The sequence below is a fragment of the Procambarus clarkii genome, chromosome 10, assembly GCF_040958095.1.
Source record: "Procambarus clarkii isolate CNS0578487 chromosome 10, FALCON_Pclarkii_2.0, whole genome shotgun sequence".
NCBI classification, from domain to species: domain Eukaryota; kingdom Metazoa; phylum Arthropoda; class Malacostraca; order Decapoda; family Cambaridae; genus Procambarus; species Procambarus clarkii.
Window position 1 is genome coordinate 43,258,585 of NC_091159.1, and position 22,208 is coordinate 43,280,792.

At 40.2% G+C, this 22,208-nt stretch overlaps 1 protein-coding gene across 10 annotated transcripts in view; it reads right to left on the reverse strand.

Annotated features, from left to right (window-relative positions):
* CkIIalpha (casein kinase II subunit alpha) overlaps positions 1–22,208 on the reverse strand; it is a 59,386-nt gene that overhangs the window by 12,553 nt on the left and 24,625 nt on the right. For 9 of the 10 annotated variants that reach the window (XM_045725171.2, XM_045725218.2, XM_045725164.2 and 6 more), the window contains 4 exons: positions 19,202–19,340; positions 14,883–14,994; positions 11,730–11,942; positions 4,870–5,064 (listed from right to left, as the gene is read on the reverse strand). In XM_045725171.2, the coding sequence (XP_045581127.1) occupies positions 4,870–5,064; positions 11,730–11,942; positions 14,883–14,994; positions 19,202–19,296 (615 nt within the window). In that variant the 5' untranslated portion in view covers positions 19,297–19,340. The remainder of the gene's footprint in view (positions 1–4,869; positions 5,065–11,729; positions 11,943–14,882; positions 14,995–19,201; positions 19,341–22,208) is intronic. The other variant, XM_069321938.1, reaches the window with a different exon arrangement.

The following is a 22,208-nucleotide window of genomic DNA, read 5'->3' on the forward strand; positions in this document are numbered from 1 at the left end:
GTGCATGCAGAAGCTCATAGCACTACTGTGCAGTTAGGGTATCATAGTGCCAGAGATGGCTCTGGCACAGCCAGAGGTTCATTATAGAAGCAGAAGCAGAATGTTTAAACATATTGCCTCCAGCTGCTTCGTGTACAGGTTGTAGTGTTTGTGTGTAAATACTTAGTGTCACCCATATTTTTTGTGTTAACCTAAGTTTGTACATGTATTTGTTATTATTTCTTGTGTGTGTTAGGCAAGTGTGTCAAGTAAGGGGGTTCCTGTCACGGTCGCCAAAAATAACACAGTGTACAGTTACAAACCCATTAAGATTTCAAATTAGATTCAACAGAGCAGAAGTAGTTGTTAAAACTCATATGGCAAAATCTTACTGAAGCGACCGTACGAGTCAAATACTCATACTCCGCCCAAGTAAAACAGAAACAAGCAACACTTTGTGGGCCAGCTAGAGGCTTAGGGCCCGCACATGAGTATACTTGAAAAAAAAAAATCAGGGGTTTTCTGTGTTTTTCATGTTATTTGTTTATTTTGATATTAAGAGTAAATTGTCACAATTTTTCAATTAGTATTCCTTCACTCCTGTGCAATTTTCACACTGGAAAGGCCAATGCGGTATTTTTATTTATTTAATGAGAAGTGCTTGCCACATTCCATCTGCCTGGTATAGCCGGAGTACTGAGTCACAACATACATACTACACAAGGGGATTGGCTAATGACCTCGTGGAATAGGATGTACTTGATTGCTGCAAACCCTTTCTACAGTGTAATAGGTCTGCTCCCTGGAAAGCACAGAAAATAGAAGTAGAAACTGTACCCCTCAAGGTGAAAAAGACTGCATGTTCCAGGACAATTATGATGTTTAATGGAAGCATGAAATACTTACCAAGAGGCAATAGTTTACATGTATATCGTGACAGGTCAGTGGCGGAAGATGGCTGGGCAGGGTGTGGTGTCCTAATAAGGGAATACACCGAGTTTGGAACTGTGGACGGGAAAACTGAACTTTGGCTTAGCAATTATATATCGTCTACACAAGCAAAACTGCAGGTTAGTTCTGACTAGTTTGGAGGAAGTACATCAAGACGAAAAAGATGTTTTCATATTTGTCGATAGCAGAGCAGCACTATTCCTTAAACGAAATCCAATCTTCATGTCCTGAGTTGAGGATTGTAAGAAAAGGATAAATGAGAATACACCTGAGAGGACACAATGGAGTGACTCTGCACACATGCAGCTCAGACTTGGGTACAAATATTACTGGGAATATGGAAAAGGTGTTAACGGTAATGAAACAATGTGTAAACTATGTGGTATGTTAAGGTCTCACACCATCACCCATTATGTTCTTGATTGCCTGTTGATTACTGTACAGAATATAGAAATCCTGAGTAAGGACCGTTCCTAAACAAATATCCTGGACATGACGTGTCCGAGAGACATAACGTGTCCCTCGAAGATGGGGAGCGGCGCGTCACCGGGGTAACTAAAAAGACACGACTCATAACGTGTGCCCCGAAAAAAGCAAAACGGACACGTTATGAGTAATATCCATACCAAAAATCCGCAAAGATTGATAATATTCTGACGAGAAGAATTTTGCACCAATATTGTAACTTCCTTAAATTGTGTGAATGTTTATTGCAAACTGTGTGTACCTAGTCATAAAATTGTGTGTGTGTGTATGTTTAGCACTCAATGTTCTGTAATATGTTGGTTGATTGTGATGCTATTATCACTAATATATTGATTGATAGTGAAGTTATCAAACACTGATTCATATAAGAATATAACATACACCTGCACATCCAAACCGAGGCTTTCGCTAAATCTCCGGTTAATATGCACAATTTTCAGGCTCGATTTGACGAACTCCTGTTCGCTGAAGTGGGTAATGTGCAGATTTGCTTACATATTGGAAAAGTTCAGACTGGTGGAAAACTTTCCCATTATATCACAGGTTACAATTAATAATTCCTTCAAATGCCAAGTTGGGCTACACACGTGGAAAAGTGGACCACGCAAGTGGAAAAGTGGACCACAGAAGTGAACGACGGAGTTTCAATGATTCTCATTCACTGATTTATGACACCATTATATTTGAAAATAAATTTCAAGGATGAAGAGTGAAAAGTCTACATATTGTCAAATCTCCTTATAGATATTTTCTCTCGACGAAACAACGTGTGAGGGTGGACAGATATAGGGAATACTCTAAGCCTTGTGTGAATTTCTTTCAGATGTGTCGCCAAACTTTAGAGACCTACTTAAATTTACCATGGCATTAAATGCCATGGAAGATTAAAAAAACGCTGATGTAATTTACATTGATTTTGAAAAAGACTGAGAAATGTGACAATTATAATGGTGTTATTACACACAAAATACGTTCAAAAGAAAATACCAGAAAAAAAGGCAAATGGATCTACAATTTCCTAACAGAACCTGATGTGAAATAGTCAACAAAATTAAATCCAGTCTATCAACCATGAAGAGATCAGTCCCTCAGGGTACTGTGCTTGCTCCAGTACATATTATAATCCTCATATCAGACATAGACAAGGACACAATCCATAGTACTGTATCATCCTTTGCAGATGACACTATGATTTTATATGATTAGAAAACATAGAAGACAAACAGCAAACCTCCAGTCAGATGTAAATCAGTTCTTATGAGCTACAGAAAATAATATGGTATTTAATGAAGGCAAGTTCCAGCTCCTGCGCTACAGAAAAAATGAAAATATAAAAATGAAAACCACGCACAAAATGAAGTCAAATCACAACAGAATACATTGCCTTTAAAAGGCAATGTTAGGGATTTGGGTGTACTCATGGCGGAAGACCTAAACTTTAAAGAACACAATAAAGTAGCCGTCACATCTGCAAGAAAAATGACAGGTTGGATAACAAGAACCTTTCACACTAGAGATGCTATACCGATGATACTTTTCAAGACGCTAGTGCTCTCTAGAATGAAATACTGTTGCATAATGACAGCCCCTTTCAAAGCTGGAGAAATTGCTGACCTGGAGAGCATGCAGAGATCCTTTACTGCTAGAATCCATTCGGTAAATTATTATGTATCTCTCCCGCCTCTTGAGCAAAGGCGGGAGAGATACATAATAATTTACACACGGAAAACAGTACAGACCTGCTCACAGAAATACCACCACATGAGACTAAAAGGCATGGCAGGCTGTGCAGAATACCCCCGTTGAAAAGCAGATGTGCAATAGGTACTCAGAGAGAACGCCATCAACTTCAGAGGCCCGAGACTGTTCAACACACTTCCACTACACATAAGGGCATAACTGGCTGACCCCCCACAGTGTTTGTGAGAGAATTTGACAAGCACCTTCAAAGGGAACCTTATCAACCAGCCTGTAACTCATACGTCAGGGTGCAAGCAGCTGCATTCAGCAACCAGGTTTACTAATCCAGCGACGAGGAGGCCTGGTCGACGACTGGACTGCAGGGACACTAAGCCTCGAAATCCTTTCAAGGAAAGATAACCAAGTTAAGGTAACCTATGACTGAAAACTTCAGATTAATAAACGAGGATGATCATGATAGCAGGTTACAATCTGCAATGTGCTGATGCATTGTTCCATGTTGATAAAACACCTTGACCTTGGTTCACAAACACAATCCAGAGCTACCAGGCTTCAATCAACACTTAAGGCTGATGAAAGATATTAGTCTCAAGATGACAGTAGGAAAGAAACAACCCAAAATGAGCCAATATTTTGCAAGAACTAGTAGCAGAAAATCAACGAGCACAGCTGTACCCAGAACAAGCACAGCAGTAGCTAGCACCAGTACAACAGCAGTGAGCACCACTTCAGAAGCAGCTGAAGCCAACACAGCAGCAGCGAGCACCAGCAAAGCCGATGCAAACATCAAAGAGCAGTGTGTGGAGTGTACAATTAGAACAAGTGTTAAATTTAAGTATATAGTGTTAAAACATTAAAATTAAAGTTGCAGTAATTTTAGTGTACAACCTGGTCCTACCCCTCTGGGAAGACCAACGAGACCAGCTCCCCTCCCAGATAAGTCGGAAACTGCCTTGTATCTGCATCCATTTCTGATGCATTCAATTTGTTAACTACTCTAGACACTAAAGAAGTTCTTTCTATTATGCCTGGCTCATTTGGATACTCAAGTTCCACCTTTGTCCCCTAGTGTAATGCTGCATGTGTTAAATAAATTGTCTGTCTCTCCTAACTCTCCTGTCTTCCAGCAATGTGAGGCCTAGATTTTTACCTCCCCCTCCCCCGAACAAGGGGGATAAGGTGGAGCTAACTAGTTGAGTCCTCGTTTTACCAAGCTTTGGTCATATCTTTTTTCTTCGGGAGTTCTATTGACATTTTGGGGGCCTTGGCCTAATTTTTTAAACCAGGCAGTGGTTTGTTTTGATTCGTCTATCTGGGTGCTTCCCTGGTGATGGGAAAGATGATAACCTTTAAATCTACAGTGATCACAGGCCATTGCTCCCCTCGCCTCTGTGAGGGGTTCAGGTTCTGGCTCGTGTTAGACAAAAATAGACAAAATGAACTCGGCAACTGATGACACAAGGTAATATGGCACTTAGTTATGATAGCTTCAGTGGATCCAACGGGGCTCCCCACAGAAAAAATGTGTATGATCATGACACACGTTTAAAAAATCTAATTCACCTAAAGCATTATAAATACCAGGAAAACCCTGAAAACCAGGGTTTCCTAACCCCGTTTTAGAAAAAATAAAAAAAGAAATTATATAAGCACCTATAATATTTACTGGTACAGTAAATATACTGTACCAGTAAATATTAATAAGTAATTACAAGTTATGCCTTCTTTAAACTACTTTACTTAAATGCTAACCTGATAATCTACAAGTAATTCTGGACCCTTGAAGTATCTTGATGCCACACGAACGTTGTACTCTTGACCAGGGTGATAGAATTCCGCCAATCCCCAATCTATGAGTCGCAATTTCCGATGCTCATGATCAATCATGACATTGTGAGGTTTGACATCTCGATGCATTATTCCCATACTGTGACAATAGTCTAGTGCCTGCAAATAAGGACAAATACTGTATATACTATTGGCAAAATAAATCATACTGTGCATGATATAAAATAAATAGTTAAACTTTTGTCCAAGCTGCCTGAATAGATACAAACACTAATATGAATACCACAGTCCACCAAACAAGAAATGATAGTTATTAAAGTCAAACTTTTTGATGCCATTATATATAACAGTTAAAGAAAATAGTTACATATAATACACAAATAAAATTGTCTTACGGACCACCAGTTGGCGACCGCCATTGTGAGACATGTGCAACAACTTGAAGTTATCCTGAGATGATTTCAAGGCTTAACATTCCCGCAGCCCGGTCCTCGACCAGGCCTCCTTTTTTGTTATACATCCCCCAGGAAGCAGCCTGTTGAAGCTGTCTAACTCCCAGGTACCTATTTACTGCTAGGTGAACAGTAAAAAAAGTGAAAAAAAACTGCCCATTTTTTTCCGCCTCCATCAAGGATTGAACCTGGAACCTCAGGACTATGAATCTCAAGAGCTGTCCACTTAGCTGTCAGGTCCACTAACTTGAACTCCCACTTAAAACAGCAGGGTTACTATATGTTCAATTGTATGGGGTATGAACAAACTGTACTCTAGCCTCCAATGTCATTCTACATCACTACACAAATACTGTATTTAAAAAATTTTACTTTTCCCTGTTTGCAAACACATTTCAACACTTATGCATTGCAGTATTACCTTTAGGAAGGAAGTGAAGGAAGGAAGTGATTAGAAAGTTATGTGGTGGAGGCTGACTCCATACACAGTTTCAAGTGTAGATATGATAGAGCCCAATAGGCTCAGGAACTTGTACACCTGTTGATTGATGGTCGAGAGGCGGGACCAAAGAGCCAGAGCTCAACCCCACAAGCACAATTAGGCGAGTACCTGCTTGATGGGGTTCTGGGAGTAGTTCTACTTCCCAAGCCCGGTCCGAGGCCAGACTTGACTTATGAGAATTTGGCCCACTAGGCTGTTGCTTGCAGCAGCCCACAGGCCCACATACCCTCCACAGCCCAGTTGGTCCGGCACTCCTTGGAGGAACCTATCTAGTTTTCCCTGGAAGATGTCCACTGTTGTACTGGCAATATTTCTTATGCTCACTGGGAGATGTTGAACTATGGATCTCTAATGTTTATTTGGTTTTATTCTGCATTTTCTTCCATAGTGTTCACTCCAGTATGTTATTTTACTGTGCAAATTTGGGATATGGCCCTCTAGTATTTTCCACGTGTATATTATTTGATATCCCGTCACCTTTCTAGCAAGTACATTTGGAGAGCTTTGAGACGATCCCAATAATTTAGATGATACAATGATGCATTGATGTGTTACCATCTTTTATTCAAGCTTCCTATTCATCAAATCATTTTGCTAACCATTATTTGTCATGATGATGATTCAAATACTGTACCACACCTCACCTGTTAATTAACGTCCCCCTTTCCCTTTATTATACAATGAAGATATCACCCATACTAAAAATATTTATACTGTCAATGTTTTCTCAGTTTTACGTTATAAATTAAACCATCAAATGTTTACGAATGAATAAATAAATGAAAAGATGCAAACTAGCTAAAGCATAGATACAAATTAAATTGGCTTTCATAATAGAATCTGCATGACTGCTGAATGTGAATTTTTATAAACATGCTAACATTCCTCATTTCTTAAAAATAAAATGGAGGAAAATGTGTACACTATCAATTTATGATACTCTAAAAATAAAACAAATACTTTTATTAAATACCTAAAAAAATATTTATTTTATATACAGAACTGTATTATATTATATATTATACGGGATTCGAACATTCGAAAAACGCCCTTATACAACCAAAATCGTGACCGGATAAATTTCTCAATATCCAGCCAAAACAGCCATAGGAGCCGGATAAAAGCTGGTTTAGCCAGATAAAAAATGGGAGCCGGTTAACTTTTTGCCGATGTTACACTATCCAGACAGTCAGCCGGATAATCATTGAATTGTCCAGATATGAAAGCCATGGGGCAGGTCGTACCATATTAATCCCGTCTGGCTGTGGCTGGCTGGCTCGAGGCGCATGGTGGAGGAGGGGGGTGGGGTGGGTGGGTGGTGTCGGGAGGGTGAGAGGGACCACCTGGGTACAGGAATTACCATTAATATTAGAACAATTCATCATAGCCAAAAAACAAAAGAAATACAGTACCAGTAATTATGTAATAACAAATATATAAGTTTCCTAGAAACAATGTGCACAGACTGAAGTTTCCTTAAAAAATAGTTATTTTTCCTCCTGGCGGCCTACGTAATGCACAATAGCTGCCCCAAGTGGACCCGTCCAACACTGGTCAACCCATGTGCTCCCGTTCCTCGTGTTATACCAGAGTGCCGCGCCATTAGTGAAATATTTTTTTAAACAAGTTTTTCTTATTTTCATAGTAACTTTGAACATTTTTGGCCAAGACTATGTCTGGTAGCAGCATCAATCATTCTGGAGGTGTTAAGAGGAAGAAGGTTGTCCTAACAATTAAAAGACAAGTTACGTGTTATACACATCAACAAGTGAGGCAAGCCAAGTGCCTTCAACAAGCGAGGTGCAAGCAAGCGCCTTCAACAAGTGAGGCCTCACAGGCAACAAATGCCTTAAACCAGTGAGGCTTCAGCAGCTGGCAGTCAAAACTAACATTGCTTAATGAACTGTACAGTAATTTTAAGTGTTAATTTTAACGTTGTGTTAGTATAGGTTACATAAATTGTTAAGAATTCTTAACTAAGATGTGTGGCACCAATCAAGATGACCAACACCAACAAGGTAAGTTGAGGTTTCTAGTTAATTATTTAATAATTATATGTGGCAAGGCAATTCAAATTATGTTGTTAGTAGTATAAAAATAGTTGGAAATGGTCACTTTTGGACTCTGGTGAAAAAGTACCATTATCCGGAACATGGGAATATCCGACTAGGGGTCCTTCCCATATAGTCCAGATAATTGAGTGGAGACAGTATATGGATGTGCGTGCGTGCGTGTGTGTGTGTGTGTGTGTGTGTAATTACCCAAGTGTAGTTACAGGATGAGAGCCGTTCGTGGTGTCTGACATACTACTGGCGGTCTTGGCCTCCACCACCTTCTCACTTAACTTATTCCAACCGTCTACCACTGTTTGCGAAAGTGAATTTTCTTATATTTCTTTGGCATCTGTGTTTAGCTAGTTTAAATCTATGACCTCTTGTTCTTAAAGTTCCAGGTCTCAGGAAATCTTCCCTATCGATTTTATCAATTCCTGTTACTATTTTGTATGTAGTGATCATATTACCTCTTTCTTCTGTCTTCTAGTTTTGGCATATTTAATGCCTCTAACCTCTCCTCGTAGCTCTTGCCCTACAGTTCTGGGAGCCACTTAGTAGCATGTCTTTGCACCTTTTCCAGTTTGTTGATGTGCTTCTTAAGATATGGGCACCTTTCTCCCACCTATGGGAGAAAGGGCAACCAAGGCTGCAAGAAACTACCTGAAAAGCCTATGAATCGTGGGACTAGGCATGGGCAAAAAGAGGCAGCTTCATCAATGGAACGAGCTGCAAAACCCGAACCCCGAGATGCCGACCTCTGAACAGAGCGAACACCGCACTAACCAGATGAAGGCAGCCTCGGGAAACCCACCAACTCAAACTGGCATTAAAAGGCCCCAACCAAACGAGGCCCAAGCTTTAGCACGACCTTTCCAGAGGGTCGGAAGCGACCCCTGCAACAAATCCGAAATAAGTAGGCAACTAGCAGAAGCAGCCAACAGAAGCCAAGCAACACCGTCCTCCGGGAACCAGAGGGCAAAACGGCGAAGAGAACTGAATTTGGACCTGGTTTTTACATTATGTTTAGAAGATGATGAGGGTTGAAGGAGTCAAGCTGGCATATTCAAGGTACACAAATGAGTTGTTAATGTTTGGATGTGCTTTGGCTGTTTTAATCGAGAGCTCTTATGTTATTCACTGATGTGTGCGTTCCTTAGGAACGGGCACATAAGGCTGTCACAGGACACAAAACGGATGAGAATCAGGAACTCTGTTGTTGCTATCCAGGTTGTCAAAGGAATTAAAAAAAAAAAATAGAAAAGGCCCAACCCGAATCCAAATATAGAGCAAGGACAGCATGCTGACACACGAGAAGAGGTGAAAAACATAGAAATCACCTCCAAGAGGACCAGCACAATCAGCTTCAGCAAGGCAGATGACAAGCAGCTGAGACCAAGACCCCAGCTGATGGCTCCTCACCCTGCACCCCCATATCTTCTGAAAGCCAATTCGAAAACAGCTCCAGAAGACTAAAACGCAAGACCAGGGCCAAATGACCACGAGTCCGAAAGTTTTCTGCCACTAAAATAGCTGAAAGAATGGGGACCCGAGGATGTAGCTGTACTACACCAACATTATGAGAAAGTGCAGGGGCGAAGAGGCACTCATTTAGAAACGCAAGCAGTTCCCCCCCCCACCCCAAACACCTGCATCACCGTGATAACTTCCCGCCACTCAAGAGTGCAGGTATGACAAAGGCCACACCAAGCCCCAAGAGAGAAGAAGGGGCTATCTGCCCGCCAGGAAGAGAATGGAACCTTGCAACACCCAATAAGGGATAGAGAAGCCGAACTCAAGGCTGGATCCATCTCAGACGTAAACCAGGTTCCGCAGGAGGTAAGTACTCAAGAGCCTCCCGAACCTCCGCTGGGGAAATCCAAGAGGAAGAAAACCTCTGGAAAGACAAATCCAAGGAACCCAAAGGCACCCGGGAAGGGGGAGGGGAAGGATAACTCCGGAGGGTATGGAAATCCCCTCCTCTGCAGAAGGCCCTGTGCAGAGGGCTCAAGGGGCAAAAGCAGAGCCAAACGAATCCCAAAAGCTCCATGCGAACTTTAACCGAGCCCTGGGATTCTCTGACAAAGGGCCCGGGGCAGAGCCCCTCATACATGCCCACTATTCCTGAAGAGGCTCAACCACCTCTGCACCTGCATCGAAAGGGGCAACCCCCAAAGCCACCCAAGCTAAACCCTGCCCCGACTCTGAAACCTTCAGATGTTTGAAAGCTGGAAGCATGAGTAGAGGAGCAGGGCGAATCACACCCACCTGGGAAGGAAAGGGAGGGGGGTGAACGGACTGAACCAAGGCCGAAGTGACCGATGCCCCCAAATCAGTCCCTAAAACCCAAGCGGGGCAACTCAGGGGCCTCCAACCAGGCCCATTGCAATAAACAACTCAGCCACTGCCATTTTCACAGAGATCATCAGATACGGTACAAGTAAACTGGAGCACAAACGGGGAACCAGTCCCACAAGACCGAGTCATAGGTGTCTCCAACCTAATAGGCAGCATGACTGAGGCAGTACATGATTTGTCTCCCTGAGGCAGGGGCAACGAACAACCTTCAAAGTTGCACAAGGTAAGAGAGGGCTCGGAAGAAGTATCCATGGTACGACTGAGCCCACAGGTTTTCCAGGGCCCATAGAGTAGCCGTAAAGCCTTGAGGGCAGCAGAGGAGGACAACCACCACAACCTAGGCAAGCTTAATAAGAAGCTCATCAGACCACCTCTGCAACAACAGGTAAAACCCCCAAAATCTCAACTAGCAAACTAGCAGCCAGAAACATTGGCCGCCGAGTGATAGTAATGCAAGATACGCATGCCACAGTTCGCCCCACCAGCAAACACCCCCTAAATCAGGGCAAGGCGAACAGCCCAAGACCCCCGGCATATCCCAAGGGCAAGGACAACCCCAAGCAAGGAAGCTCTCTATAGAGGAATGATTCCCGAATGCCCCAGGGAAGATAACTTTGACTACGCAAGGGCAATACTCACGGAGCACCTAGGGAAGGTGACCCTAGACGCATGAAGCCCCGGTATCCTATAGAACCCCAGGCCAATGCACATGACAGGTATAGGAACAGCCATCAAGGAAAAAATCCAGAAGAGGCATTACAGCCCAAGTCAACGTCTGACCAAGCACATCAGTCAAAAACTGAATTTGAGAGTTGCCAGGTCACCCAAGCCGACTCCCGTTGCGGATATGGGGGGGGGGTAGTGCTAATGAGTGGGGAGGGGAGGGGGGGATGACAGGGGGGATGACAGAAGGATAAAGTGTTGCTTGCTTGTTTGTCTTCTTTCTGGGGGAGTTCGTTTGCTATTTTGAGGATGTAGATTGCAGTTTTCAAGAAGACAGTGGTCTGTTTTGATTCACCTACCTTTCTGGGTCCTTCCCTAGTCGATGGCAATTATGACATACTTTTAATGTAAAGTGCTCATAGGCCACTGCTCTGGCTCCCACAAGGCAACAAGAGCTCTGACTGATGACCCCAACTAATACAGGACTATCAGTATGGATAGCTTCAGTGAGCCAATGGGGCTCCCCACAGAAGAGAAAGCATTGGAGCTTGATTGTTCCAGAGTATTATACTGCACTGTTGCATAACTTTATATAGAAACTTTTAGAGCTTGTCCTATATAGCAAGATTCATTCACCTATTTTTTAATGTTTGGGAAAACAGAGTAATAGCCTTTTCAGAACAAATTTTGTAACAAAATTCATGTTGTATATATTCTGCTTACCATATATTTTATCAAAATATATGACATTTTCCTTATAATAAAGTAAACAGGAATCAAAGAACTAACACCACTTACCTTTATGAGCTCATATAGATAATATCTAATATCAAAGTCATTAAGCGTTTGATATAGCTGTTTAAAATCAGTGTTGTTAACGTGTTCAAACACTAATGCCGGAGTGCGAGAAACTGGATCTTTGACAACAGCCTGGAGTGTAATGATGTTGGTCCCACCGCGCAGATTTTCCAGAATCTTTATCTCTCTCTTTATCTTCTTCTTCTTGACAGGCTGTATGCAGAAAACTATATATTAAATTAAGCAAAAATTTCATAGAAGGTAATAAAGAATTTTACAGCACTGTCACACAACACAATATTACATTACTGAAAATATAACAGGCATACTTGCAAAGTCCGTTTTTATTGCAACTTTAATGAAGCACATTACCACAATCAATTTCCCTCTCAACAGCTGATGAAGTAGTAAAGGAACTGCTTAAAATGAATATGACAAACCACACATTTGCCCTACCATTCAACACCATTACCACACTTCAGCATGTTGCCCAAAGCAACTCTAGTGCTTTATAAGAAAGCATTAATATATTTATTCACATGTGGGTACAGATGTAAAAAAAACTACTAATAGTAACCTTAAGAGCTTTTTCTTTCCATAGCTAATGTTAAGCCTTACCCTATTAGTTTTCTGTGAAAAACACACTGCCAATTGGTTAAAAATCAGCTCCCCAATTATTGCTGGTGGAATAGGGGCCTGAACCCAGATGAAATCCCTTGCAAGGAGTGGGGTGTTATTCCACCTAGACTTATTCCGTACTACAGTACTTCTTAGGTGCCATATTTCAAGAAAGTAGATGAAAATCTATGAAGATTAAACAGATCTATGTCATTGACATAGCCCATCTAAAATACTGGAGAAAATCAAACATTACAGAGCAATCTAATAAGGACTAACTTTGGAACAAAGACAGCAAGGTTTTAACACTATTCTGGTCTATGGAGCGGATGTGCATCTGATATTTTTCTCTCCAGTCCTAGTGGCGGACTCGTGCTTGCATCCATTATTAAAATATTTTCTAAAAATTTAAATTTTATCTGATCAATCTGAGAATGGTTTCAAAATGAGCACCTTTAGGTTGCGCACATTTTAATACAATAATGACGATGTAGCCTGACAATTGAGGTCAGAACATAGGAAAGATTATAAATACTTGTGGTCCAATATTTAAAATACTTGTTAAAATTCCATTTATTGTTCTATTATTATGGGACTAGTTTTATAATGTGCGCCTTTATATTGCGAACAATTTGATACCAAAATGAAAGATGTAGCTTGAAAATTGATGTCAAAACACTGGAGAGGTATAAATTATTTTGTGGTGATGAGTGTCCAAAATTTTAAATATTTGTTAATTTCATTTATTGTTCTATAATTATGGGACTAGTTTTAAAGTGTGTGCCTTTATATTGTGAACAATTTGATACCAATATGAAAGACGTAACACGAAAATTGATGTTATCAAACTGGTTGTGGGTGTGCCAATTGGTGCTCGTTCGCGGATAACGACTGGCCGACTTTAGGCTTTGCCGTGGGTAAGTCACACTGGGCTTTTGGACCTTATATCCATACATCCCTTTAGGAAATTCTATTGCAAACACACATACTAAAACGAATAACGTAGCACGAGAATTAAGGTGAGAAAATGGAAACTAGTATACACATTTCGGTGAAAGATGTAATATATAAATATCTACATGTTTTGTTCACCAAAACTGTACAACTAAGCTGGTATGGTGTCCAAACAGCATAATGGCCACTCTACACAGCATGACAAGTCACACACCAGCCAGCAGATGACACCACCTCCCTCACCTAAATGACTCCTCCCAACATGCTGTTATTACACTATATTCACACATTATATATAAGTACAGTATCTACATTTGTGCTGTAATGTAACAGCAATACATTAGCAAACCACTAAGTTGGTATGGTGAGTCCAGACAATAACAGGTGGCCACACAGTCAGCAGACAATGCTACCTCCCTCCCTCACAAAGATTACTCCTCCCATCATACTATGCACAGCACTAATTATCACCACAATCCTGGTAATTTTTATCACAGTCAGGGTCTTCTGTAATACTATCATTGCTAAATAATCTAATACCAGTTACATATGTATATTTTGACATTTTTAGGCAATGCTGTAGTCACAAGCTGAAAAGCAATGCTGTTAGCTCATGCTGCGTGCGCCAGCCTTGGTTGCACGCTCAGTAGAGGCCTTCACACTCGGAAATGTTACCCACGATTTTTTTTAAATGGCATCCGTTTACTAGAGCCCTGAGGAAGCCGACGTGAACCCTGTGTAGCTGCGGGACTTTTAAATCTTACGCAGTACTTTAAAATGTTATATATGATGTGCGCTGTTCAGCCACTTTGACCAAAATTGTATACGGTATATACAATTTGCACTGTTAAAGGGTTAACTACTGTACAAGGATGGTGAAATACCAAAGAAACTGTTCATGACTTTTGTGAGACCAAAATTGGAATATGCAGCAGTTGTATTGTGCCCATATCTCAAACAGCACATCAATAAACTGGAAAAGGTATAAAGGCATATTACAAAATGGCTTCCGGAAATGAAAACAAGAGTTACGAAGAGGGGCTTTTAGCCCTTCTTATGTTAAATATGTCAAAGCTAGAAAATGGAAGAAAGAGGTGATATGATTACCACTTACAAAATACAGTAACAGGAATCAAACAAATTGACAAAGGGGAATTCCTGAAACCAGCAACTTCAAGACCAAGTATACAAATTCAAGGAAACAAAGGTGCTGAAAAAATATCAACGTTTTCGTTTCCAGAGTGGTAGTCGGTTGGAACATTTTAAGTGAGAAAGTTCTAGTGGCCAAAGTCATCAGTAGCTTTAAAGTGTTATATGACAGTACTGGAAAGATGGGACACACGAGCGTAACTCACCCTATAACTACATTTGGGTAATTACTTAAAATTCAACTATGCATATTGCATGAAACAGTTCAATTAAACTATGCATTTCTAATGACACTAAGTCTAACATACTATGTATAGGCAGTATACATATTTCAAAACTACTGATAACAAGCTTACAGTCAATTTTGTTTAGTACTTATGAGCCAAATCTACTGCCTAGCTCTCCGAGTCTAAGCACATAAACCAACTCTACCTTAAGAATTTTGACGACACATTTCTCATTGTTGTTGATGTTTACAGCCTCAAAGACTTCCGAATATTTGCCTCGACCAAGCTTTCTCACAAGTTGATAATCATCCTGTTGTCTGTAAAGATAAAATGTTTATGAAAATTAATGTGCTGGATTATACAATGTCAGATGTACAAATCTGCAATCATCATAACCTACGTCTGATACACTGAAAACTTGCGAATTGTATGCTAAACAACTTCATGCAATAATCCTAAGCAAAAGTAACCGATTCAAATTCAAAACGTGAATGTGAAAAATGAAAACAATATAGCCATCAGTGTAGCTTACTCTTATATATGGAACAGTTACCATTCTTTAACCCTTAAGCTGTGGACATCGTCAATTACCGATTGACAGGGTAATGAGGTCACCTTATGAAGAATTAAACAAATATTGTCCGTCTCCCCAGCACCAAAACAGGAAAACTATGTAGCATAACCAAAGTTGCAGCAGATTCACAAGGCCCTAAATATCACTAAGGATGCCAATACCAGAACAAAAGCCCTTAAGGCGAGTGACATCAAAGGTATCAGATTCACCAAGGAGTTTATTGAGGAAAAAATGATCATGAGGGACAGTTTGGAGGAAATACACACGATTGTCCTGAAAATCAGGACAGTCAACAAAGGTATGTAGGATCATAAGTGGGACAATGCACGTAAGACAATAAGGAGCAGGGCGTCGCTCCATTAAGTACCTGTGTGTTAACACTATCACACGCGCCACGAGAGTGCCGCAGACTCGGACGTTATGGGGCTAATGGTGCGGGCGAGCAGATGTGTATACTCGTTTCGGTTTTCTCACATTAATTCTCATGCTACGTCGTTCGTTTTGGTATCATTGTGTTCACAATTAAATTCCCTGCAGATGTATATGCATATAATGTCCAAGAGCCTGGCGAGACTCTCGATAGCAAAGCCTAAAATCGGAAAAGTGACCCGTGAGCGCTCAAAATCAGTAAAATGTTTATACTCGTTTCAGTCTTCTCACCTTAATTCTCGTGCTTCGTCGTTCGTTTTCGTATCATTGTGTTCGCAATTAAATTCCCTGCAGATGTGTATGCATATAATGTCCAAAAGCCTGGCAAGACTTCCCACAGCAAAGCCTAAAATTACCCGTGAACGAGCACCAATTTGCACACCACAACCTAATGTGCATACTCGTTCAGTTTGATAACATCAATTTTCATGTTACATTGCTTGTTTTGGTATCAAATTGTTCACAATATAACGGCGCACATTTTAAAACTAGTCTCATAATAATAAAGCAATAACTGGAATTTTAACAATTTAATTTTGGACGCTTATCAAAATGAGTGGTCGCATTTGGACGATACCAAAATGAAAGACATAGCACGAAAATTTATGTTATCAAACTGAACAAGTATATACATTAGTCTGCAGATGTACCAATTGGTGCTCGTTCACGGGTAACTTGGCCGACTTTAGGTTTTGCTGTGGGACTTGCTCCGAGCCTTTAGATCTTATATGAATATACCCCTATAGAGAATTCTATTGTGAACACATTGATACCAAAACGAACGATGTAGCATGAGAAATAAGACGAGAAAACTGAAACGAGTATATACATTTTACTGATTTTGTGCGCTCACGGGTAACTTGGTCGACTTTAGGCTTTGCTGTGGGGAGTCACTCCGGGCTTTTAGACCTTATATGCATATACCCCTATAGAGAATTCTATTGCGAACACAATGATACCAAAACGAACGACGTAGCATGAGAAATAAGGTGAGAAAACTGAAACGAGTATATACATTTTACTGATTTTGCGCGCTCATGGGTAACTTTGCCGACTTTAGTCTTTATACTTTGTTATTGGTATTGCTTATATATATATTGCAGTTGTTATTGCTTATATTTGTCTTTCTATTTAGAGCATTTTATTGCGAATAATTTGATACCAGAATGAACAATATTGCACAAAAAGTCTGTTAGCAAACTGTGCGTTTGTCTGGTGTATTGGGTGTGGCAATGAGTAAGGCTTCGGCGACTTTAGGGATTGTTGCGGGTTATGTGCCCCCATGTTGTCTAATTTATATGCCTATGTCTGTGTAGGGAATTTTATTGCGATCACAGTGATACAAAAAAGAACGATGTCGAACAAGTTTGGACTTGATAAACCTGAAAAAGAGTAGCAACATGTTCATGCTGTTTGGTGTGCACGGCTAACAAACGACTTAGTTTTCTATTTGGTGCCGACATCACGTTAGCTTTGGTGACACATTATACGTATGTTCCTCTAGAACATTTCACTGGGAACACATTGATACCAAAATGAAACACGTACATCGAAAATTACGGTCAAAAACATTAAAAAGAGTATAAACTTTTCAGTGGGGGTGCAGCCAATGTGCAGTTGGGCATGCGGTAGCGGGTAACACTTGGGCAACTTCCCACCGTCTTGCTGGTGGGGCACACCCATGTTTTGTACTTTATAGTCATATGTCTGTGTACGAAATTTTATTGCGATCACAGTCATACCAAAATTAACGACGTAGAACAATTCTGGGGTTGACAAACCTGAAAAGAGCATAAACATTTCATCGCTGTTTGGCGCTCACGGCTAACGATTGCCATAGTTTTTTTATTTGGTGCGGGTCTCACGTCAGCTTAAGTGAAATTTTATATATATATTCCTCTAGAGCATTCTCTTGAGAACAAATTGATACCAAAATTAAATACATACATGGAAAATTAAGGTCAACAGACTGAAAAGAGTATAAACATTTCGGTGTCGCCGCACGGTTGCCCGAACTGCCTGGCGCACAATGGTAAGTTAAAAAATCTTCTGCCGGGAGCGCGATATTGTTAACCATGTGTTCAAAAAGAACGACTGTTGAAGTAAGCCCACGGTCTAAAATAGGGACATCATGATGCCACCCCTTCGACGCTGACACATCACGTGAAGAGAGAATCGCCTGCCAAGTGTCCGGAGCAGTCCTGACTTCACAAGCTAGTCGGTCAGTATATCCAGTGATGATGGTGCAGTGAGACAAGACAACACGTGCAGTGACAAATAACCCTTTCGCCTAGGAGCAAGGTTAATGATTACTACAAGTGCTTTACCTGCCAAGCTGAGAGAACATTAGTCTACAGAGTTATCTTCTTGAGTTATCTTGAGATGATTTCGGGGCTTTAGCTGACTAACACCCAGGTACCTATTTTACTGCTAGGTAACAGGGGCATAGGGTGAAAGAAACTTTGCCCATTGTTTCTCGCCGGCGCCTGGGATCGAACCCGGGACCACAGGATCACAAGTCCAGCGTGCTGTCCGCTCGGCCGACCGGCTCCCTACAATACTTAGTTATTTCTCAAAGCCCAACATCATTGAATATTATGTTCATATCCTTTTCACTACTCTATGGTTGTAATGGAGTATACAGAGTGGAGTTTACAGATAAACCAGAGATACAGATACAGAGATGGAGAGTGGAGTGGAGTTTACAGATAAACCAGGTAAACCAATTATCAATTAACACACGTGTTATTAAAAATTACGTGAACTGTGATTTATCAAGTTATTCAATATGCATACTCCTGTAAATGAAGAAAAAAAAAAGTGATAGTCGGCAAAACATCCGAGGATAACACAGGAAGCATCAGACATTGGGCAAGAGGAATTCCTGAAACCAGCAACTTCACAAACAAGAGGACACAGATTCAAGCTAAGAAAACAGAGGTGCTGAAAAATTAAAAAAAAAAAAAATCTTTTGGAAACAGTGGTAGACAGTTAGAGGAAACTAAAGTGAGAAAGTGGTGGAGGCCAAAACTGTCAGTAGTTTCAAAGAGTTATATGACAGAGTACTGGGAAGACGGGACACCAATTCATGTAAACAAATGGACCTTGCAGCCATAAATAACATTAGTATGATGTACGCTCATCTGCAATCCAGTCTCAAAGAAATCAGCATTTCATGGCGTTTTGGTGATAATTACCGGTTCTCCAAAAGTACAGTACCCCCCCCCCCCCCTTCATTATTATAGGTGGCTGTGGTGGGTGATCATAGGGGCCATTGAGGGACGGGTATTGCGGCCGATGAGGAAAGAAGGGGGGGGAGGGGCTATGGCACCAATAGGGGCAGGGGGCATGACAGGGCAGGGGGTAGATTGTAATGTCATGAGGGGATTGTAGTGGTTACCTTGAAGTTACCCTGAAGTGTTTCCAGGGCTTAACGTCCCCGCGGCCAAGTCGTCAACCAGGCCTCCTGGTATATACATTTAAAATATGGAAACAACTTAATTAACTACAGTAAATCATACCCCCATTCTATAACATGAGATTCATAATCCCAGTATTCATGAGGTCTGTGGGCATTGACATCAGCATAAACCCGAGCCCGGCTTGCCAACGGCATCTTGTGTAGCCCCCGGTAAACCGTCCGACCAAACCCAGCCAGGTCTGAAAAGAAAGGGGAATTTAAATCAATGAAAGTTATGTAACCACTGATTCACTGACAAATCTGCATAATATAATTATTGATATCACTTTCCAAAGGCCTTTCAATATACAGGTATTTTGAACTGATGAGTGAAAACATGGAATATGGAACTTCAGTTATGAATTTTCATACATATACACAGCCCTAGAAGAACGGTTGGTGCCTTGGAAAAGCCATCAAGCCTATTTAAAAGTAAATTCTACGTCATTTTTATAGTTTGTTGTCCCCACATGAAAAATGTGGGAAATCCAGATCAGGTCTATATAACTTGTCTGGATTTTGGGGGTGCCAATGTTTCTCTTTTCCATAAACATATCGTGTCCATTTTCAGTGTCATGCTCTTGTTTCCTCTTATTAAGCATGAAAATGGTATTTTTACTAAAAAAAAAAAAAAGTGACAATTGGTCCTGCATTTTGCACCTAGACGGAGTTGGAACAAAAAAGCAGTTATCTTAAATATGAGTCGTCTTAAGATTGGATTGTCACGAGTCGGCAAACCCCCCCTGTAATACTGAAGATAAATAAGCTCTGAGCAATTTTTTTATTTTTTGAATAAATGCTAAATAATAGGAATGCACGAATAGAAAATCAATTAAATTTGTGGTTTTTATAAATAAGTGTCCCCATACCATAGGGAGCCGGTCGACCGAGCAGACAACACACTGGACTTGTGATCCTGTGGTCCCGGGTTCGATCCTGGGCGCCGGCGAGAAACAATGGGCAGAGTTTCTTTCACCCTATTCCCCTGTTACCTAGCAGTAAAATAGGTACCTGGGTGTTAGTCAGCTGTCACGGGCTGCTTCCTGGGGGTGAAGGCCTGGTCGAGGACTGGGCCACAGAGACACTAAAGCCCCGAAATCATCTCAAGATAACCTCAAGATAACTATCACTAGAGACTTCCCCAGATAATTTGGGTGAACAAACCCCCCCCCCATTTACTGAACAATTGCCTTTCAGGATAACCAAAGAATCTTCACTGGATGAAACTTACTGAAAGTAATGAGAATCAAACTGACAGCCAGCCACAAATTTTTTTTTACCAAACATGTCCAACTTTCACACAACCCAAAAATCTTCCCTGGATCATGATTTTATATATGTATTTTATTAACTATATCACTAGTATTTAAGATACAAGTTAAAATTCTATTCTAACTTGACAAGGTTAGTCTCTAAAATAAAAATGCCAAATTTCTTTTTTTTTAACAAATCGGATAAATTTCATTTCCCAAACCTATAACCCTTTCTTGGATCAAGATTTTCTATGATAAATTGTGGAAACCTGATCCAATTACTGTACAATTTAAGGAGAAATTGACTCCTCTTTTCAGAATATTTCTGGCACCCCCCAAAGAATGATTTATGATAAGATCCAAATTTCTAAGGGTGCAACTGCACATTAATTTATTTTTTTTAATTGTAATAAAATTGTAGGTCTTGCCATTTATGTATCATTGGGAAAAATAGAATATCTAACAAAAAAATCATCAGAATCAATGTTGTGACTTCGGGAACAAGTCCCCATATAAAAACCAATAATTGACCATATTTAAAAATATGGTCAATTATATTGATATGGAAATATGGGAAGAGTTATCTCTTCCCATAACCAAACCATCGCCAGAGAAATCCTAGTAAACAACACAGAAATCATCGATAGATACAGCGATAGCAGGCGGCTTGACGTTTGCGAGGCACTACACATCAAGAAGTCAACACCAGCAATCAACAGCCAATTATTGCACAACTATATTCTACCCACCTCAAGACTCCGCTCCAATATAGAAGCATCAAGAAATATGGACCAATAGGCTTTCTACAAACACTTATATTCAATACCCATTGTTTCTGTTCTGTCTTGTGTTGATACTTTTAATACCCTATTAATATCCCCTCTTGTTCTGTCTTGTGTTAATGCCACATCACCCCTCCCACCTCACTCAAATGTAGATATAAAATCAGAGATACGTAAGTTCTAATCAGTTGTGTATTTGTGAAGTCTTTGAAAATGTAATAAGTTTTACGAAACGCGCCCGTGTCGCGTCAGACTAGAAATAAAAATGAATTTTGGAGAAGTGATTTTTGATTTACCTCCAACAGTGAAGCGTAATGTACGAAAGATTGAGAAAATTCGTGTTAGAATTATTAAACTTACTTTTTCGGTCATATTTAATAATATATGTCTACAGGAAAGACTGCTACCAAAATATACTAAAATATTATATATATATATATATATATATATATATATATATATATATATATATATATATATATATATATATATATATATATATATATATATATAATATATATATATATATAATATATATATATATAATATATATATATATAATATATATATAATATATATATATAATATATATATAATATATATATATAATATATATATATAATATATATATATAATATATATATATATATATATATATATATATATATATATTCACCTCAGCAGAGGGAATTCAACAGGGTGACCCACTTGCACCGTTCCTCTTTTGCATAGCGGTTCGAGAAATTACAACCAGACTGTCCAGCGAGCTCAACATCTGGTTCCTGGATGATGGCACTCTGGCAGGCACACAAGATTCCCTGCTGGAAGACTTACAGCTGGTGAAGACACGGGGGGAGTCCATGGGTCTCGTTCTTAGCCCCTCCAAGTGCGAAATTATTGCATCTAGTGAAGTAATCATTAGAGCAGTGAAATCAGTTCTACCAGAAGCCTCAGTCGTTAAACCTACCGACAGCACACTACTCGGAGCACCTCTGGGCCACAATGCCATTGCTGCAGTCCTTGACGAAAAGTT